At 34.3% G+C, this 12,989-nt stretch overlaps 1 protein-coding gene across 1 annotated transcript in view; it reads left to right on the top strand.

Annotated features, from left to right (window-relative positions):
* LOC150098599 (transmembrane and coiled-coil domains protein 2-like) overlaps positions 1-12,989 on the top strand; it is a 168,563-nt gene that overhangs the window by 79,565 nt on the left and 76,009 nt on the right. Inside the window, exon 5 of the mRNA XM_090405273.1 lies at positions 4,066-4,110. Within this exon, the coding sequence (XP_090261399.1) occupies positions 4,066-4,110 (45 nt within the window). The remainder of the gene's footprint in view (positions 1-4,065; positions 4,111-12,989) is intronic.

Here is a 12,989-nt window from a genome sequence, read left to right as displayed (position 1 = left end):
TAGCTATTAAATAACCAGACTGGTTCCAGAAATGGTCACATTAAACTGGCAGCAATTCACCTTTGCCATACTGTTAGTCTGTTTAAGTCTTCCTGCAGGATCACCTTCATTTACTATTGCTCTTCCCAGTGGCCAGACTTAGCTGAAGTTACCTTGAGTACTAATGATAGCACATATACACTAAATGATCAAAAATATCATATTAGTGGATATGGTGAAGTACATAACAACTATAGTTTATACAAGTATAGAAGGAAGCACATGTTCTTGCAATCTTCACAGACAAGCATTAACAATAAAAGGGGCATACTTGAAGTGCTGCCTTTCAAAATAGAATGCCAACTTGCAAAGCTGAGTTCAGGAAATTTCTGCCCTGTTGCAGTTGTCTCAATCAACTGTAAAGTGATGTTATTGTGAAGTGGAAACACTTAGGAGCACAATTGCAAACTGATAGGCCACATAAAATCACAGAGCAGGAATGCTGAGTTCTTAAGTGCATGGCATGAAAAAAAAATCACCTGTTCTTGGATAAAACATTTACTGTCAAGTCCCAAAATGCCTCTGCAAGCAATACCAGCAACACAATTGGTCATGAGTAGCTGAAGAACATGGGTTTCCATGGATGTGCAGTGCACCCAAGCCTAATATCAGCAAATGCAACACCAAGCATCAGAGTGGTGTAAAGCTCATTGCCATAGACTTTGGAAAATGTTAACATGTTCTCTGGAGTGATGAATCATGCTTCACTTTTTGGCAGTCAGGTGGATGAGTCTGGGTTTGGTGGATACCAGAGAAATGCTACCTGCCTGAATGTGTTGTGCCAACTGTGAAGTTTGATAGAGACAGCATCATGGTCTGAGGATGTTTTTTTGTGGTTCTGGCTGGATCTCTAGTTCCAGTGATGGGCAATCTTAATGCTGTGGACTATAATGACCTTCTAGAGAATTCTGTGCTTTCAGCTTTATGACAACAGGTCAGTGAAGGACCTTTTCTGTATCAACAGGACAGTGTCCACTTCCACAAAGTGAGGTCTGTTCAACAATGGTTTGATGAGATGGGTGTTAAAGATTGACTGACGTGCACATAGCCCTGATCTCAACCCCCATCAAACACATGTGCAATGAATTGGAACACCAATTGAAAGCTTAGCTGAATCACCCAACATCAGTGACCGACCTCACTAATGCTCTTCTGGATGAATGAAAGGAAATTACCATAGCAATGTATGAAATTTTAGTGGAGAACCTTCCCAGTAAATTGAAGGCTATTATAGCAACAAAGAGTGGACCAACTCCATATTAATGCCTTTCATATTAAAGTTTAAATGAGTAGGCATGTGGATATTTTTCATCAGATACAGTAGTCTCCCTTATCTGCGAGTTTGCTTTCCGCAGTTTCAGTTACCTGTATTCAGCCCTGGTCTGAAAATATTAAATGAAAATTACAGAAATAAACAATTCATAAGTTTTCAATTGCATTCTGTTCTGAGTAATGTGATTAAATCTTGCACTGTTCTGCCTAGGACATGAATCATCCCTTTATCCAACATTGTACAGAGATGAGGTATTTATTCTCCTCCAACATAAATTCAGAACTACGAAAAAGATTTAATAAAGCATGTGCTTGGAATATTGCTGCTTACGCTTGTAAAACATGGACTTGTCAAAACAAGACTTTAGAAGAATTAAAACATTTGAGTTATGGTATTGGCAAGTACTGAAAATTAAATGGACAGAAAAAGTGACCAATGAGAAAGTACTCCTATGAATAAGAGCGAATACATAGGTCATTAGGACATGGAAAATAGAAGGGGGGGGGGAATGGATAGGATATCTTCTGATACACAGCAGCAGTTTTATGGAAATGATTTTTGAAGGCAAGGTGATGAGTAAGAGACAGCATGGAAGACCAAGACAGAAGTTTCTGGAACAAGTGATTAAGAAATGCCACAACTACACACAAATGAAAAAGGATGGCAGTGGATAGGGAATGAATGACATCAGAAGCATTCCTTTCCATCACTTCAAAGACAAGGAAACTTACACACAGGATGTAAAATATGTAGCTTTTCTGCTCTTAATTGTCTATTTCTTACCGTTCTGGAGGTGGGTGATCAATTTAGCATCTTTGAATTTTTTCATTTCATTTCACGTGGAGTCACTTCAATGCCCTCTTCTGTAATTGACCAATTTCCATCCTTCATAATACCGTGTATGTAAAGATTGATTACGACTATATGTTGTAATCAATCTTTACATACACATACTGACCACTGAATTAGAGAAACTTTGCAGAAATCAGTGGTTTCCATATAGGCATGCAACTGCCAATACCAATCCTCTTCCATTCCCTACTCATAGTTCAGTGAGATATGGGTCAGGAACAGCCTTCATTAAATGCTTTGGAAGTTTGGCTTATCCACACAAGTCTTCTCAGATGGTGGTATCATTCCTGACAGACTTTCTTAGGACCACAGTTATGCCTCTTAGACATAACTTAATTTTTCACAGATTTTGAACACCCAGGATATCTCTCCTTTGGAGAAACCAGTCAGCTCTGCTGTTTTCAAAACTGTGACTTCAGCCAGACAGGCACCCACAGTAAGCCCTTTATCAAACTTTGAAAGATATTCTTTGTTTTTCCTATTGTGATCAACAGTATTGATGATTACTGACCAGCATCATTCTTAAATAATTGCCTGCAACATGTGGTAATGAACGTAATCAAGTATTTTGCATATATACTGTGTAAGGGACATTTACTTATGTCTGCATAAAGGTTTCTAATTAATATTTATACAGTTGAGGATATCTTATTTCAGATGTTATGTGAATATATCCTGTATTTGCTTTGCCTCCAACAAATTGTATACAGTGGTATCTCGCTAATCCGAACCTCTTTAGTCCGAACCCTCCAGTAATCCGAACTGCGGTTTGAAAGAAAAAAAAGTTTTATTTATTACATATTATTATTTTGTGTACTATTATTTTTATATAATAATTATTATTTTTATTATTATTACAGTACAGTCTTTTTTTCACACTGTCGATTGTACAGTTATGGTGTAGGCCTATTTAGATTCCTTGTGTGTTCACATTTGCTTTTTTATACTGTACACAAATGCAAATTTCACAAACAGTTATTAAGGAATGGATTACAGGTAGAACCAAAAGTGAATTTGAAATCAAATCAGATGCTGAAATTATAAATATGACTCTACAGAATGAATTAGAAGACTGATGACGATAAAGAACTTGAAGGGGAAAAAAAAGTAAAACATGAAGAGGCAGTTGAAAGTTTTAATATGTGTATAGAATGCACTATGCAGAATGATACACCATTCCACAAAATTTTATTGCTAATGCAGCTCCAAGAAGAAGCATTCAAAAAAAGTTTAGCTTCCAAGAAGCAAAAGAAAATCAGTGACTTTTTTTACAAAGAAATAAAAAAACTTTTTTTTGTGTGTTGTGTATAAGAAAGTGATTTTTTAAGCAAATTAAGTTACGTACTGAACTATACAATTTTATTAAATCAGAATCCTCAACAATACAAGTACATACAAACTAATCTTTTTACTAAAATAAACTTGTGTACTGTATTATTTTTGAAGTTTTACATTACACTACAATAGCTTTTTTCTATCAGTTACTTCATTCATTTACAGAATTAAATTGATGTACCATTAGAATCTGATTATTTTTGTATTAAATAGTAGTTATTGTTGTCTCTTGTGGGGAAATTCGCTAATCTGAACGAGCATGGTTTTTATTAGTTTGGATTAGCAAGATACCACTGTATTTGCAAAAGGAATTCAGTATTCATGTGATTTTTGAATTACAGTGTTAACATTTTTAAATATGATAATATAATTTTTATCTTGCATATAAAAGTATTTGTACAAATTTGTTTTTCCTTTAATTTTGGAAAATATATTTACTTTGAATTATCATATTTTTAGTAGCTGGTTATTGGTAAATGTTAGAACTGTTTTATTAATTTATTTTAAGAATTGATAATTGTGCTTTTGATCAATCATTATATGTCAGGTTTTTTTTCTTTTCTTAGAGATGTTGGTGCTAATATTAAAGAAGGCATTACTGGTCTTCCTGTGTAAGTGTTGGAAACTTCAGTAAAGTTGTGTGTGGGTGTGTGCCTGCCTACCTGCATGTATGTGGTTAATTAGTTTTTATTAAATTAATGGCGTATAAGTTTTCAAATGATTTATTATATTCAAACTTGCATGTTTCCTTTGTTGTTGTTTTCCAGTTGTATTGTGAAACGCTAAGTATTAAATAAATGCCAAGTTTTGTATTAAAAAAAGCTTTTTGTTTTGTATAATAATGTATATTTTTGATAAGTTTTTCAAGAAAGTGCTACATTTTTTATTTTTTTGATAAATTATAAAAATTTGCTAACAGTTTAGTTTGCAATGTATGAGTTTTTTGTCATATTTTCAAAAATAAATGCTGAACTTAGGTTTTTTGCTAAATTGTAATTGTTTGCGTCCAACCTATGAATATACACCTAGTTGCAATGCATGCAACTACACAGGTGCAAAATTATTTTTCATGGAATTGTAAAATTATCTTCACCAGTAAAATAAGTGAAGATGTCAATAGGTATTTTTGATTATTCATAATAGCTGATGATTTCATTATATCCATTAGTACTCAAAGTGACTTTTAGTTTGAATTTTAGCTTTATTTTGAAGGTTTTATCTTGTTAAATTTGATGCAAATCAGAACAGATTTTATGAACTCTAAGAGTTTTCTAATAATGTCTGTCTTCTCTGATTATAATGGTGTGATGACTGATAAATGTATCTGCCAGTGCAGGAAGTTTTTCTGTAAACAGAAAATTGAATACTGCTTATAGAAGTATGGGTTATTAAAATATCCAGAAATGGAAGACTGCTTTTAGAATCGTGTTCAATAGTGAACTTTTTATGGCATGGAGTTTATTTTATCCTGAAATTGAAATTATAGTAATTCTGTCTGTGCATGGGACCAAACTGAAGAGATATTATCCACAAATTGAAGCCAGATATTGACTTTCCAGGTGTTCCATAAGATAATTAGTTACAACTAGCCATAGCTGGTCCTTCAATCTGCTTGTACAGCTTATTCTGCCATGTAAAATAACATGTTTTGATAGTGAATTTAAACAAGTTAACAGTATCAGGGAAATTGGCTTGTAAGAATTAAAGAATTTTCTAAATAGCATGTTGGTGAATTGGTAAACTACTTCCAAGCAAATTATTATTTCATTGTCCAGCAAATAATTTTATCTTTGAAGTCAGTGCTGTTTTTAAGATAATAACTAGTGTGACCAGTGAAGTTTCGAAGAGGACTAAAAAGATATTTAGCAAAACAGTAAGTGGGAGAGTCAGTATAATCAACTGTACAATGAGACGTAATGGAAAACCATAGATATGTAGGAGACTAGCTTGATGAATCTGTAGTTTTTCAATAATGGTATCCCATGAGTGTACCTGGTCCAATTATTTATTTGTTTATTTTGCTCTGAGTTGGGTGTCTGCTAGTTACATTATAGGTTTATCTGTCCTTTAGTAAAATATTAAGTTTACAATTATACTCTGTGATATCTGTCAGAACAATTAGTGAACCTTTATCATTGTTGATGTCAGTATTAGTCTTACACCATAAAGAACAAAGAACTTGCAATTCGGAGAAAGGTATATTCAGAGGAGGAGGTTTTGCTTAGTATAGAATCTGGACAGCTTCAAACCTTAATTTGGTTTCTTCATCCATGTGTAATTCTCAGATGTCTTTTACAAGTATAACATAATTTCTAATTAAGAAATTCATCAAGGAGGATAAAGAAATATTTGAACCTTCTGATAGGCCATTCATGCCTTTTTCCATGCCTACCATAATTTTTAGGTAAGGAATCTGTTGAAGGGATAAAGCAGCATCTTGACCTTTTGATAAGACAGTCAATTCATCCTATGTGAATGGACTGTAGGTTAAATGTGTAACCTATTTATTATGAATAGAGGTTGGTAATGGCTGAACAATATGACAATTTCTTTGTTTTGATAATTCAAATTTCCAAATCAGTTTGCATTTTATATTAAAAGCAGCATTGGCTTCAAAGATAAAATTCATGGTCTGTATTTGCTGGACAATGAAATAATAGCTTCCTTTGATTTAGTTTCCCTCTCACCAACATACCATTTAGAAAACTCTTCAGTTTTTACAAGTTGATTACCCTGACACTGTTAACTTGTTTATATTCACCATAACACATATTATTTTACATGGCAGAATAAGTTGTAAAAGCAGAAGTTGTAGAACCATTTTCCTTCTTTCTCATATCTGCTTTGATTTGTGGATGAAATCTTTGCAGGTTGGTCCCACTCAGAGATAGAATTACTACAATTTTGGATAAAATAGACCCATCTACTTTCATATTAAATTCACTATTGAATGTGAATCTGACAAGAGTCTTCTCTTTCTGGATATTTTAATAATCCATACTTCCATAGGCATTATTCATATTCAGTTTTCTGTTTACAGACAACCTTTCTGCACTGGCAGATACATCCATCCATCCATCGTTACACCATCATCACAAAAGACAGGTATTATCAGAAAACGCATACATTTGAACAGAAGAAGAAGGGCACGTTATTCATTTCTTAACATAATATTAAGAAATGAATAACGTAAGTGGTTCAATAAGTAAAAACTTATTATTTTTATTATTATTTATATTAATTATATATTAATTGATAAACTTAATTATTTTTATTATTAAGTTGGCATGTTCAGGAAAATAACTCCGAGAAAGAACAGAAGAAATACAGGGTGGCTTATAGTCCTAAAATTATGCCACCTGTTGACTTTGGTTGAGAGTTCTTGGCCATTGGGCTTGTTGTCTGCAGGTGGGAGTTTCTCGCATGTGAGAGGCAGTTTGATACAACCATATTTGGTCAAGTTAGAATAGTTTATGAGGGTAGAAGCAGATTCAAGGAAAAGCCTCTCAAACTTAAACGTTTTGGTAAAGTAGCTTTTTTTCCTTCTGATCCTGTAGTCGGTAACCAGGATACGATCTGCTAAACCTGAGTAGCCATAATGGTGGAAATGAATATAGTCTTGATGTTCTGATATCCTAATGTTGGCTGTCTTGCTTGTTTTGCCATAGTAGGAAAGGTTGCAGCTGCTGGGTTCCTGGTAAACTCCAGATAAATCCAGAGGGTGTGCAGCTGATCTTTAGGAGAATGGATAATGGATACTAACTTTCTCTGTGGTTTGCGAGTGGTCACAAGATTGTGACCACTCACCTTTTCAGAGGGACCTCAGATATATGGAATAGTGAGATTTGTTGTAATTTATATTTGGACAGAGGGCATGGGTGCAGGGTGTTAGCTTTTATTTAATTGTTTATGGGTCAAAGACATCAAGGGTCATACTGCACCAGTGGCACACTCAGAATTTAATCTTGGGGGGAGGGAGGGGGGGGGTTAAGTACACGATTTGTGAATACACACACACTACGCATTACATACGACCTATGACTGAGCATCTGCAGTGATCGCCAATACATGATATCCATGATCTCCTTTTGCCCGACTTGGGCAAACGAAGTAGTGCTCAATCTGACGGAGCAATATTTCGTTCGCCTCGCGTTCAATGGTGGCCATGATTCCCGAGAGCTATAGGGTATTCCCACCTTATGTGACCTCTAATTCATAAGTAGTATAGAAATAGAAGACACGACACAATATAAATAAAAAAAAATAATTTTAATTAGGAAAAGATTTTTGGAAAATTTTCTAGGGGGGACCAGAGCCCCTTGTCCCCCTCCCTGGGTGTGCCACTGTACTGCACCAGGACACAGGTCATAGCAGTACAAATGCTAATTGGTTAGTATGACAATCACAAACATCCATGTCCTTGGCAGGATTCAAACCTGCAGCTTGTTGGCTGGATATGTTAACCAATTGACCAACCAGGCTGGCTGTGTTGATATTCTTTTTATCTGGTAGGCTGGTGTGGTGTAGCTATTGGATAAAAAAGGTGTTTTGTATGTGGCTGAGTTCATTAGTGAGTGCAGTGTTAATAGAGCAAATCAATTTTGCATTATGTATGGGGGGGGTCTTTAAACTCTGAAGGCCAAGAATCCATCCATTTGTCTTGTTGACAATTAGATGTATCCTTTAAGTGTTTAAGGGTATCTGGGCCATGATGTGGCCAAATAACAAACGCATCATTTACATTTCATAGGCAGATAGTAGGTTTGAGGGTGGTGGTGAGGGAAAGAAAGAGTACTTCTCAGTTATGCCTTCCATTGGTTTGTAGAAATTTCCTTCCAAACAAAATAGCACAAGTTTAGTGAATGAAACAGGGCTGAGATTGGGAAGAAATTCTGCTTGGATATCAAAAGTATCTTTAAGTGAGATGTTTGTAAATAATGAGCTGTGAAAACTGACCATTAAATTATGGACCTAAATTTTTTTATATATGTAAAGGAGTTGCCAGTAATTAAGAGGAAGATGTTGGCTAAATGTTTGGCTAGCATATAGGTAGGTGAGTCTGTGCTATCTACAACTGGGCATAGTGGTATATTTTCTTTATGTATTGTAGATACCCATATATCCTTGTCCCTCAAGGACTCACTTTAGTGAGTATGGAGTGGCAAACCCAAGGTACCTGATGCCAGGCTATGCTTTATTTCATGTAATATACATCTTTTATATTATCTGTAGACTGGTCCACTTCTGTATATATTTTGCCAAGAAAATCCTATTAACAAAGACTTAAGTTATTGTGATATAATGCTGGAACATGGGACACCCAGGTTGGAAGACATTGAAATTGCTATTGGAGAAGAGCAGAGAGAAACTCTCAGTGAAGTTAACAAGAATGATCAGGGGGCGGCTCGTGCATAGGCACTGCGGAACTGCAGCACGTCCAATTTTTATATATAAATATATTTATTAATTTATTTATATTTGCTTGTAATATTTAATTTTATCATCAACAATCCTCTACAATTCTCTTATTTTGTATAAAAAATAATAAAAATCCATCTTGTGGCACTTAGGAGGGCAAAGGACGCTAGCAGCACTGTGTTTATCACAGTGTCATATTGCTACGTGCGCAAGCATATGCACGTCATAGTGAGATGTGAGCTATTAGCATAATGCGGCACTGTCCGTCGTGCCGTTCCACTGTTGTTTATATGCGGTTTGCGCCAGTAGTAGAGTGTTCGTAGTGCTTATCATGCTTACTCCATCTCTTTAAATATTTGGACATTACAATTAAAGGATCTAATTGTGATGTCGAAAAATCGTAAATCCATTCCTTTAATTACAATTAAAGGAATGGATTTTATTTTTAAGTAATTTTGAATTATACTAAACTATAATTTTATCGATAATAAAAAATATTTTTTCATGTTTAATTTTTTTTAAAATTTTTACCATAATTTTGATATTTTAACCAAACACGTATACACTGTACTTACAGTGTGTGTATATATAATTTCGAAAGTTGCAGCACCCCCACAATTTCAAGCCACGAGCCACCACTGAGAATGATGATGCCTTCTAGAAGTTGAACTTCTGATAGAGTTAATCTCAGAAGATGCCTCTTCTTTATTGATTTACGTGAAATAGGAACGTGGAATGTAAGAATTAAAGATACCAAGAAATTATATACACCCAATTCTCCATTTACATGGTAGATTGCTTCCAGAAAAAATCCTGTAAACAAAAACCCATGTCAAAAGATGTGAAAACCTGATATGAACAATAAGTTATTTTCAAACAAAACATATGAAAATCATTGAATAAAACTCTATTCAATTTTAATGGAATATTTTTTATTTTAAATACCTATTCAAAGTATATACATATGTATTTTTCTTAAAGAAAATAGTGTGTCACTAATAAGACAGAAATTAGAAAGGCTGAATACACCTTTGCATATGATTATTACTTAAATTTTATTGACCGTCACTTTCTGACAGTAGCCGCATTATTTTGTGTGAGACTGGAATTAAATCACTTTCATCACTTGAAACACTTTGACTGTCCTGTTTATACTGCAATGGCAAAGCATTTTCTTCAGTTAAAGGAACTAAATTAGCACTAACTTCCAATAATTCTGAAGCTTGATTTTTTTTTTTTATCAGAAACTCTGTAATTAATTTTGAGATTCTGTTTTGACTAGATCTTTGTATAATTCTTCATATCGCACCATACATGTCAGTTCACATTTAAACCGTTCACCTCATTCAGTATTTGAATCATGTGCAAGAAAACGACTTTGCAATTTTACTAGTCATTTGAAGCCTTCTTTAATTAATCCTGCAGTGAGTAGAATCCCTTCATCATCATCACTTTTTTCTTTTTCTTTGAGATTCTCAAGGACAGCTTCTATTATTTCGTCATCACTAACAGCCTTGTTAACCATCAATTCTTCAATATCTGCAGATGAAAAATCATCAAATCCTTCTCCACCAACTGCATGTGCTAATCTGATGATATTGGGATATTCAGTTATATGCAAAGGTACAGGGTTTTTCTTTTTCACACATTCTGGCCAAGTAGCTTTCCAGCATGCATTTAAAATTTGGTTTCAGTTCTGATAATCCCAACTTAGGAAGTTTGATGCAATCCAAAATAGAAAATTTCTTCCACACATCAATAACTGTCAGTAAATTATCCTTATCTAGTTTATCCAAAATGTAGTGGAATGTTCTTATGTAGTAAATTTTGAAGGTAGCGATCACACCCTGGTCTGGTGGTTGTTTTAAGGATATTGTATTAGGTAGCAGAAAACAAAATCCCACATTCGGGTGTTCTAAAACAGGATGGCCAGGTGCATTGTCTATAATCAATAAAACTTTTAAAGTCCAGATTATTTTTCATCAAATAGCATTTAACTTCTGGAACAAAACATTGATTCTATAACCATTCATTAAAAATTTATTTTGTAACCAACCTTTTTTTTTTGTTTGTCTTCCAGTGCACTGGTAACATGTTAAAATTCACACCTTTCATTGCCTGCAGTCTTAGGGATCGATTAATGAGTAATGGTTTTAATATACGATCTCCCGAAGCATTGCTGCAAAATAATAGTCACACGATCCTTAGCCACTTTAAAGCCACCAACACTTTTATGATTTCGCTATAAAAGTTCTACTTGGCATTTTTTTCCAACAAAGGCCAGTCTCATCTGTGTTCCAAAGTTGATCAGGAATGTAGCCACCATTTGCAATACTTTTGGACGGTGCCGACTCATCTGCAGATATGGCTTCTCCTTTTATTTTTACATTATGAAGCATGTATCTTTTGAGAAATTTTGTAAACCAACACCTGTACTTGCAGAAAAATCACAATTGTTGTTTGATGTTGGCTCCTTTTCCTGAATCTGTTTGTACAACCATAATGCTTTCTGTTCAATGACATTTCCATCTAAAGGTATTCCTTTTTGTGAGCAATTTTCTATCTGCATCACTAGGCCTTTTCCTTCTTCAAAATGTAATACATACCTGTATAATAACACTATCGCACGAACAAAACTTTCATGAACAAAACACAAGACATAAACATTTCTAATTGTAAACAAGAAATGATTGTTTAGTAAACAACTTAACTCCTTCCAAGCAGCTTTATATAGGCAGGCCTCCCGTAACGGACCAACTTCGAGGAATCAGTATAGCACCCTTCTGTATCCAGGAACCAACGGCAAGTGAATATAACGGATCATCTGTTTCGTTTAACTTCGGGCAATCGTAATTACAAAAATTGATTTTTTTTTTGTTGTCGGCACAGTTGTCTATATTCCGTAGCATAGAGTAACCCTGATATTTAAAACATCAAAGGAGGTTCCCCAAAATTCAAGTTTAAGTACATATGTACTGTTCTAGGAAATGATAATTATAATGGAAATACCCTTTTTAACAGAATTGAATTCAAACAGAAATTTTAAAAATAAGCACCATTTGAACCATGTTAAATCAAAATATACTGTGCAAAAATAGAACTGCTTTTGTTTTCATGTACAAAAAGGACTTGTAAAAAGAGAATTACCTGCACTTGGTTTAATCCTTTATCCATGTGTAAGCAAACAAAGTTTGCACCTGAAATATAATCAGGCCTAGGGCAACTCGTATATAGAAGCTAATGACTTCACACCACTTGCCTTATTATCCCATAATGCAAAGCACATTTCCTTATGAGTATGTATAATGCTATGCATTATGACTAAGGCAAGTGATGTGAAGTCATTAGCTTCTATATACAAGTTGCCCTAGTCCTGATTATATTTCAGGTGCAAACTTTGTTTGCTTACACTTGGATAAAGGATTAAACCAGGTATATAATTTCTTGGTATCTTTAATTTATAGTATAACCAAGTGGAAAAACTTCCAACAACTATGGAATGTAAGAAGCATGTATCAAGGAAAACTGGAACTGGTGAAGAAAAAAATGAGAAAAACCTGAGTTAAGAGGTTAGAAATCAGTTCATTGATTCCTAATATCTTAACATGAAATCCGATGATTTCATGATGTATTACTCTGGATCTTTGAAGAAATGGAGTATCATTCGTAGTTAGAAGAGAATATATAAAATACATTTTGGATTACAATCCAGTGTCTGATAGAATAATTCTAATAGATTCAAGTGAAAATGAAATAGAAGAATTTTATAGCAGCTTGCAACAAGTAGTATACAGCATTGATAAAACAGATTTTCTCTTGATATTAGGTGATTGGAATGCAAAAGTGGGTGAAAAAGAAGAATGCGGCATCACTGAAAATTTGGTTTAGAGGATTGTACAGATGGACTTCACCTAATGGAGAATACAGAAATTAGATAGATTATATTGTTGCCAGCAGAAGGTGGAGGAGTTCTATCCAAGCAGCAAAAACACTACCTGATGCAGACTGTGGGAACAGATCATGAATTATTGATAGCTGAAGTTAAATTGAAATTAAGGGCTAAGAAGAAACA

This window comes from Typopeltis vanoorti, chromosome 15 (genome assembly GCF_054136105.1).
Source record: "Typopeltis vanoorti isolate ZY-2024b chromosome 15, IOZ_Tvanoo_1.0, whole genome shotgun sequence".
Classification (NCBI taxonomy): domain Eukaryota; kingdom Metazoa; phylum Arthropoda; class Arachnida; order Uropygi; family Thelyphonidae; genus Typopeltis; species Typopeltis vanoorti.
This window is presented reverse-complemented; position numbering and strand designations above follow the sequence as displayed.